We start from the raw sequence: 9247 nt of genomic DNA, 5'->3' as shown, positions 1-9247 counted from the left end.
AAATGAGGAATACGACTTAAAACTATGAAACCATAAATTGAGATTGAGCAAAGGGGATAATTCACCCTATATTAGGTCCCTTGGTTGTGTGATAAAGGTTTTTTTTTAGGAAATAACTTTTTTTTGGAGATGATCATTCCTTGTGATTATAGGGAAAGTACTCAAATAAAGAGGTTAATTGTGAGACACTCTAGCAAGACTTAAAACCGTGTAACATCAAGGTAGTTATCAATTGTAATACTAAAAAAAAAAAAAGAAAAAAAAAAAAAAGAAAAAGTCGGTCAAAGCCCAAGGGGCAAAATAGACATTTTACCCCTCATCCCATTGTAGGGGTCTTGAGAGTTCTCCACAGAATTCCTGCAAAAGAGAGGTGTGAGAAAGAAGGTTGAGAGAAAATTTGAGAGAGAAAATTTGAGAGAGAAAATTGAATAGCCGGAGTCTTCGTCGGAGAGTCACTGACGGAATCCATTCCCTACTAAGACCTACACTCTAGAGTCCTTTTTAGAAGAAGTAAGAACTCGTGTTGTTGAGATTTCCTCCTCTTTCGTCAAGATCAGAAAGAAAACCCGCAAGGTAAGATTTCGAACGATACTTTTCAGATCTGAGATCTTTGTTTGGGAGTAGAGTGTTTAAGTTTACTACCTTCATCCAGGGAAGATCAGCCACTGATTTTGTGAGGAAATAAACGTCGAGATCTGAGAATCTTTCCAAGAACGGTAAGGATGTTACCGAACCTCTTTCCGACGCTCATAACTCATCGTATGACTAAGTAAAAATCAAGAAAAAAATATTGGCACGTAGGTTGAAGTATGATCTAAAACTTTGTTGAAGAAGCCATTACTGTTTGGATTAATAATCGAGAGATAGAAAATGGAAAGAACCTCGGAAAACTAATCGAAAACCTTGATTTTCTGCTAGGAGGAGAGAGAAGCCGCCGGTGTGCCACGTGTCAACCGGCTAGAGGACCGCGTGCGCCAACCACCTTTGGACACACGTCGAACACCACCTGGGAGAACGCGGCTCCAGCCTCCCTGCGACACGCATCCCCAGCAACGCAACCCGGCCCGCATCCCTCGACTGACCCGATACCCGCGCAGCGAATCGAACCGAACCGACGACCCGCGGTCCACCCGAACCACTATTTTCGAACCGAACCGGCGACCCGCGACTACAGAAAATCCTGGGCGCGTGACACTCACGCGTGGAACCTGCGAGTGGTTGCACCTCGGCGCGTGGCTGGCGCATGGAAGTGCGTGTAAGCTCATTTTCGACTTCTGTTTTCCCTATTTTCCTCCTGATTCCAATCCTAACTCCATTTTATATGAAATAGGACCTAATTGAGAAAAATCACTACCTTTTAATACGCCAATTGTGTGGAAACGCTGCGTTAGGGCACGCATCATTCAAGTAAGTCACCACACGGAATTTTAGGAAGTAATACTTGTAGGAGTCGCTTGGAATGCATGCATGCTAGTTTAATTATCTTAGGTCATAGCTTTCCGTTATTGATCGTAGGTAATTGATTTTTAAAAGCAAGATGTATGGTGTGGATTATTATGAGAATTACCTGAGTACTGCTATTATGTTGTAAGTTTCCATTCATTATGATTATGTATACTTCATGCTGAAAGAAGGATGGGAATTCGTGAAATATGCGCTCCGGGAGTTAATGGATGTTATCGCCCCATTGAGCATGTATGTTTATTTTGCATGAATTTTGTATGATGATGCTGGATGATTGTAGTTGCATATTCAGTTAATTTTCGTGACCCACTGGTATAATGAAGTCTAGAGATTTGTGGTTAGAGCGACAAGTCATCAAGGAATAGACTTTACATTTCCCTAGTAATCTAACAGACCATCACGGCATACAAACCACTTCTAGAGTACCCTTAGGCTACTTGTGTGTGGATGGTGTTATAGCTTCGTGGGGGACCAGCGGGTTCCTGATCAGGACTCGACTGCTCGATAGCCGTTTAGTATGGGAAGCGGGATACCCACGTCGTAATTGACCATTTAGCTGGATGGGATGGGGGAGGTAGCCCTCCCAAATACAGGGGGATTACCATGGGGCGAGGGGGTTGCAGCTCACTTCCTAGGCAAGAACCCAGGTAATCTCATACCCATGCCGAGGTAGCCACTCGCAAGTCACTAACCCAACACAGGTTAGCATAAAAGGAACTCTACGAGTATAAATAGAAAGTCTAAAAACCAGAGAAGCCGAAGGGACAAGTCCCAAGGGGGAAGCCCTAATGAGGTAAGACCAGAACCAGATGTTCTAGAGTCAAAGGGAAGTCCGTGGTTGTTTGTTAAGTTTAGGGTGCGACGAGAGCCAAAAAGTAGGTGACTTACTGAGTATAATTTTTACACTCATTCTTGCTATACCTTTTTTTTTTTTTTCAGGTACGTGAGGCGTCGAGTCAAGAGAGGGCACGTTGATCGTGTCCCGGGGCGTCAGTCTAGTTTTACTAAATAGTACACTTTGTCTTTCATGTTTTCCTTCTTGTTTTTACCTAGACACATGTCCTTTTGGTAATAAAACATTTTTCTTACCAAATAAATGAAATACTTCTGGAATAATGTTTTCCTTGAATTTCTCGCTTACATATTACATGTCATAGTCATTGTTAGTCACGACTTGAGGTTATTTATTTCGGGTCGTGACATCAATAGTATAACTCTGCTTTCTTAAAGTTATCAATACCTTTAAGAACATATCTACCGATAGTCTTGGAGTTTGAGGATGTATTTTTTGGGAAGCTATTAGGTTTACCCTCATTTAGGAAAGTTAGCTTTAGAATCAATTTGGAACCAAGAATCACCTCAATCTCAAAAACACCATATAGGATGACTCCTACCGAGCTCAAGGAACTTGAGTTGCTCGATAAAGGTTTTCTTCGATCTAGTGTATTAACATAGAGAGCTCCTGTGCTAGTAAATAAGAAGGATGGATCTATGCAACTATACTTAGATTATCGGGAGCTTAACAATGTCGCCATTAAGAATAAGTATCCATTGTCTAGGATTGATAATTTGTTCGATCAATTAATAACGAGTATCAATATTCTCAAAGGTAGACTTCAGGTCAAGGTATACCATCACTCAGTATTAAGGAAGAGGATATATCGAAAACTGCGTTTAAAAGTTGTTACTACAACTATGAGTTTAGGGTAATGTCCTTAGGCTTGTTCAACGCCCTTACAACATTCATGAAACTAAGAGCGGGGTATTTAAAAACTTTCTCAACACGTTCATAATTGCTTTTTTATCGATATTACATTGATGTACTTCAAAATAGAAGTGAAACATGAGATCCACCTAAAAAAAAAGGTTTTATTGATGTTTAGAGCACATAAATTATGCGTCAAATCCTTCGAAAGTGAATTTTAACTTCAAGTGGTAGCCTTCCTTGGGCACCTCATGTTGACAGTAGACTTAGGCCAAGGTAGAAGTCATTATGAAATGACCTCGCCTAACCTTAGTTACACAGATAAAAAGCTTCTTAGGGTTGGTAGGACATTACTTATGCTTCATTTGGAACTTCCACAAGATATCGGCCCCACTTACAAAACTAACTAAAGAGGGCAAACTCACATGGAATATGACGTGTGAAAAGCTTCACAGAGCTTGACGAGAAGCTTGTGACAACGCAAGCACTCACAAAACCACAACTTAGGCAATTTCATGGTTTACAGCGACGCCTACAAAATGGTAAATAATAGGTTATGCCCCTAACAATTCAAGAGGTATGAGTGTAACGATCCAACTCATGATTTGGGGTTGGTGGCGAAAGTATTTGCACTCTCATAGATTTGGCTGATCTGATTTTGTGACATGTTGCAAAGAATACAAAGGTTATATTTATTTTATTAAGATGAGAAGCTCTCACACATTCACAAAATTGAAAAATATAATAAATTCAGTGGTTAGATATGCTTAAAACTTGTTGCAACACAAAAGAAACATGGAAGAAATCCGAATACTTTTCACTTTACAAGTTCAAATGAGAAAAGAAACACATTCAGTTGAAGACACCAATTGACTGGGCAAACATTACATATGACATTCACAGATAAGGATGCAAACGAAAGTTCCCAACATTTTACAGAAATGAAAGGGGAAAAGAATCAGTTCTCCGGTGAGCTCGGAAGCAGTTCTATTTGATCCAATATGTCCGCAGGGAACTCATTGAAGAAGCTTTCTGGGTTCTCAACATTCTCCCTTACAACATCATGACTCGAGCAACGTCCCATTGGTTCGTAAAACTGTAGCCCGAACGGAAACTGTACCTCATTATCTAATTGAGAAACATCCAAAGGCTCAAGGAAAACATCAATGTTGGGATCATGGAGTAGTCCTTGAGATGAAAATGTTGAACCTAGTGGCAGAGGGTGGAAATTGGTTTGTGGATCGGATTTGATCGTAATCGGAATTGGGTTGAATTCCGGTTGAAGAAAGTCTTGACCAAAACCAAGTAATTTGGGTCTGTAAACATCAGGTAACGAGCAGAACATATCAACAGCTTCAGCATTATCAGCGCTGAAAGATGATGAACACGACATTGGCCTTGAGGATGCATCCCCGTCTGATGCAGAGCTCAGCTTTGGTGCCTTGAAATTTTAAGAAAACCAAACACATAAGAACAGTCATAAGATCTTGTTAGCCAACAGATAAAGATCAAACCAACAACATTACAAGTCCTGAAATACCTCCATGGAAGGAACATCAAAATCGACTGGCATTTCTTTTCTAGTGCTTCTCTGCAATTTGGAAGGAGTAGTTGAATTCTGCAGAAGCCTAGCCAATCTCTTCTGCCTGCTACTCCAAAAATTCTTCACATCGTTATCGGTTCGGCCGGGCAAGTAAGTCGCTATCTTCGCCCATTTGTTCCCAAACTGTGCCTGCAATTCTATCACTACCCTTTCCTCCTCTGCCGTGAACTTACACCCACTTGGGGGAAATGGGCGAGAACAAGAAATCCAAACATATTAGCAATGAATAGAACTTGTAGTGTTACAGCATGGTCGAGGAATCTCTCTTTCAGACATTTTCACAAACAGTTTGCAGGCACATAGACAAAATAATGGACAAAAACAGAGGGATTTGGTGGAACACAGAAAAACAAAACACAAAAACTCATATTCCTTGAAATTAGATCGGAATCTCGTGGAAGAAAAATCCATAACACAACTTGAAGAACCATAATCTAGAAATTACTCTTACAGACATTTTCACAAACAGTTTGCAGGCACCCAAAAAAAAAAAAAAAAAATAATAATAATAATAATAAATAAAAAATAAAAAAACTCGAACACAAAACGGGTGCGGGTAGATCAAACAACAAAACAGAACAAGAAACCCCAACCCACATCAAACACCTTTGAATTCATCCATGAAAAACCAAAAGCAGAAAGGAAGGAATGTAAATTAATGGCGGTCAAGCAAGAATCGCGTACTTTTTCAAGTTGGGTCTGAGTTTATTGACCCAACGAAGACGGCAGGACTTGCCGGTCCTCTGAAGAAGGCCTTTGGATCGAATGGAGCTCCAGTCTCTGGGGCCGAACCGCTTAACATGATTCAAAAGCACTTCATCTTCCTCCAATTTCCATGGCCCTTTTCGTAAAGCTTCCTGTGATCCACTTTCTTCCATTGTTGGTTTCCTCTTACAGTGCACTATGTTTATCCGACGCCATGTTTGAGCATGCAGGCGCTTCTACTTGCAGATTAATGGTTTCTGTTGATTGGTTTTTGTTGAAGCGATGTGGCGGTTGAGACGGTTATGAGCCACTTCCCGGCACTTCCCCACGTTCTCTGCATTTTCTCTTTTCTTTTCATTTTTCCTTCCTTTAAAAAATTTAAAAATTTATATATATATATAAAAAAAGAACTTATAACTATTTTAAATTTATTCACCTGTGAATAATTATAAGAATGATTTAATATAATTTTGTAATGGAGATGTTGTAAGTGTTGGATGATTGAAGTCCCACATCGGCTAATTTAGAAAATGATCATGGGTTTATAAATGAAGAATAAAAGCAAAGCCAGTGAACAATATCATACCATTGTAGAGTCGTGTTCGTTTAATAGTAAGAACATACCATATAAAAAAGCTTATATTTATTTGGTCCATAAAATTAAATAATGTCTAAGAGGTTTCTAAACTTTTATAAGAGTAAGAAATTGAACTATCTTATATCTATTAAATTACACTTAGGGTAGTTCAAACCTTATATACTTGTGTATCTAAATACTATTTTGACCCATAATACAACAGCTTGCATCTAGTATAGGTCAAAATAAATTGAGTTCATTTCACATCCACCAAATTTGATGTTAGAGCTTGAAAATCGAGCTTTTCGCCTGAATTTCAACAACCAATTCATCTATAAACACCTATGAAAGGATAACAATCTTCAATTTTGATAAGGATTGCCGTGAGGAAGAAGAAACTAGAAAGAACTCAAGGGCTATTTTTGTTGTAATTTGACATCTTAAAATACTCTAAATAACTTTTTACCAAAATGATATCTAATTGTATACAAGTACTATACCTTCGACATCTTAAAATACTCTAAATAATTGCTTGATGATGGTGTATGTTTGCACTTACGAGCTGACCTCTTCCCAAGGAGTTTGCAATTTAGAGCCATTAGACTACTTGACATTTTTGTATGTAAACTAGTTTATTACCTTTTTGTTTGTAAGCTTCATCGAGCCTTTGTAATAGAGCCATTATCATGTTAATATGGAATAAAAATGAGTTCAAGAACATGTAGTGTAAAGCTATTTGAACCTCTGATATCGTCGAGAGTATAATCTCATGACCATTTAAATTATGATCCGGTTGAAATTAATTGGTTTGATTGATCTTATACGGAAAGGAATTTGCACAAGTAGTATAATTTAATATAACACAACTGAAATATTATAAAGTATGTACTTTTGATTAAAAGATCAAATTCCCAAGTAGATATTGTTTTTTTTGGGCTTTCCTTTCCGGACTTTCATTAAAGGTTTTAAAACGCCTGTGCTAGAGGTTTCCACAGTCTTATAAAAAATGTTTTGTTCACTTCTCTCATCGATGTGAGATCTCTCAGAGAGAATGTCATATATGAGAGTAGGTTGTGACCTACATGATAGACAAGAAGCCAACATGCGAGTGGCGCCGATCGGACCACTTGAGAGTCGTAATAAACAAATGCCATGACGTGATCAATGTAAGACCGTGACACTAATCATGTTGATTTGAACAAGCTTTTAAATTAAATTATTTTGATTGGGTGGCTATAAATTTAATTGATACTTAAATTGTAAATAGATAAGCAAATAAAAGTAACGATATTTGTCCAGACTGTGCCAAGATTGAAAACGAACACCTTTTGGTCGAAGTAAGAGAGACATAAGGTAAGATTAAAAGCTAATAAGATTTTAAATTTAAAAAATGATTGAATAAATAAAGTTATTTTATTTTTTTTTTTCTTACCATATTTGAGTTTGATTTATGTTTGAAAAAAGTAGGGGAGATTTTCCATAAATGAGGAAAATTATATCTATGATGTGTTTTCTCTTTTTGAAAAACATCTTATTGTCTGTTTTTTTTTAAGAGTTAGGCATCCAAATGCATGCTCATTTCTCAAACGAGAACAATTCTCAAGGAGATTAGAAGGGAAAACCACCCGTAGGAAGCGAACAAGAGAGACTTTAACCCAGCCTATCTCTACCACATTACAGAGACATCTTCAAATAATTTCGATCAAAGTGGAAGAAATTAATACATAAGTAGGGTATAGGTTCAAATACCTTAACAAATCGTAATATTATATTCATTTAGGCAACCAAGCGTGGCAAATATCGTACAATTTGGTTTTATAGTCCAACATACAAATACCTTGTTCTCCCACAATCCACAAACACAGAGTTTTGTTGCATTTGATTCTATCTCTGTTATCCTTGTAGATATCAAAGTTCTGCGAAAAGCTAAACCATTGAAAGGTATAGTAAAACTATGTCGAGCCCCAAAAGTTTGGTCAAAAGGTGAAGGCGTAGCCGTCCAAAAATGGGAGCCGGTGGATTCCCAAGTCATTATCACCAGATTTGCAGTGAACAGTGAGTTGATTGTGACTTTTTAGAACATTTGTTATATTGATTGTAATCGGTGGGTCTTTGAAGATTGATCCATCGATAATAGTAAATAGGGTAGAAAAGAACAATAACATTAGAGATATCGTTAACCCTCCGTTGTTAAGTGTAAGGCATATTCTTGAGTGTAATGTTAAAGACCTTTAACTTTAAAGCGGATGAGCAATGGTAGGTTTTGATGTTTTGTATTCTTATCATAAAGGAGGACAATTATGGACTTGTTTGGTAACCTGTTGTTCAAAATAACAATAGAGCCATGCTTGATAATTAATTTTTTAATTAGAAAATATACTTTTCCAACTCATTATTAGTTATTGTATAGAACAATTTAAATTTATGATATTGTCATAGTATTATTTCATGACCATTTAAATTATGATGAGGTTGAAATTAATTGTTTTTTTTTTTAATATTATATTAGAAAGAAATTTACATAAATAGTATAACTTAATATAACTTAAATCAATTGATATAATGTATGTACTTTGGATTAAAATGTAAATTTTTAAGTAGATATCGTCTTTTTTAGGTTTTAAAAGGCGTATTAAATTTCTACCATTTTATAAGGAATGTTTTGTTTATCTCTCCAACCTATATGAGATCTTACATAAAGAAATTTCTATGGCTATTTTTGTTACAATTTGATAAGTTCTTTTTGACCAAAATGATATCTAATTGTATACAAATATTATACGTTCGACATCTTAGAATACTCTAAATAATTGCTTGATGATAATGTATATTTGCACTTATTAGCTGACCTTCTTCCGAAGGAGTTTGCAGTTTAGAGCAATTAGACTTTATGTCATTTTTGTAGGTAAACTAGTTTATTACTCTTTTGGTTGTAAGCTTCATCAAGCCTTTGTAACAGAGTTGCTATCAAATTAATATGGAATCAAAATAAGTTCAAGAACGTGTAGTATAGAACGATTTAAACCTCTAACATCGTCGGGAGTATAATCTCATGACCATTTAAGTTGTGATAAGGTTGAAATTAATTGGTTTGGTTGATCTTATACTAGAAAGGAATTTGCATAAATTAATAAATAAGTATGGTATGCTTTCAAATATCTCAACTAATCTTAATATTATTGTAACCACTCGA

The 9247-nt window shown here is 36.6% G+C and overlaps 1 protein-coding gene and 1 long non-coding RNA gene across 3 annotated transcripts; one reads left to right on the top strand and one right to left on the bottom strand.

The window, feature by feature from the left end:
• Positions 1 to 332: 332 nt before the first annotated feature.
• On the top strand, positions 333 to 2627 carry LOC111784448 (uncharacterized). 2 transcript variants are annotated; one of them, XR_015423262.1, is made up of 5 exons: positions 333 to 573; positions 653 to 716; positions 919 to 1255; positions 1331 to 1407; positions 2404 to 2627. It is a non-coding gene; the product is annotated as an uncharacterized LOC111784448 (long non-coding RNA). The 2 variants fall into 2 exon arrangements; XR_015423261.1 differs by lacking the exon at positions 2404 to 2627 and having other exon boundaries at positions 1331 to 2393.
• A 1282-nt stretch (positions 2628 to 3909) lies between these two features.
• On the bottom strand, positions 3910 to 5833 carry LOC111784447 (transcription factor DUO1). Its single transcript, XM_023665152.2, has 3 exons — positions 5457 to 5833; positions 4710 to 4950; positions 3910 to 4610 (listed from the first exon to the last, which is right to left on the bottom strand). Exons 1-3 carry the CDS (start codon positions 5648 to 5650, stop codon positions 4128 to 4130), a joined length of 918 nt encoding a protein of 305 aa, XP_023520920.2. The 5' UTR covers positions 5651 to 5833; the 3' UTR covers positions 3910 to 4127.
• Between the last annotated feature and the right edge of the window lie 3414 nt (positions 5834 to 9247).

The sequence above is a fragment of the Cucurbita pepo genome, chromosome 12, assembly GCF_057944985.1.
Source record: "Cucurbita pepo subsp. pepo isolate OVF chromosome 12, ASM5794498v1, whole genome shotgun sequence".
Classification (NCBI taxonomy): domain Eukaryota; kingdom Viridiplantae; phylum Streptophyta; class Magnoliopsida; order Cucurbitales; family Cucurbitaceae; genus Cucurbita; species Cucurbita pepo.
The sequence above is the reverse complement of the archived record's forward strand: the minus strand, read 5'-3'. Positions and strand labels throughout refer to the sequence as shown.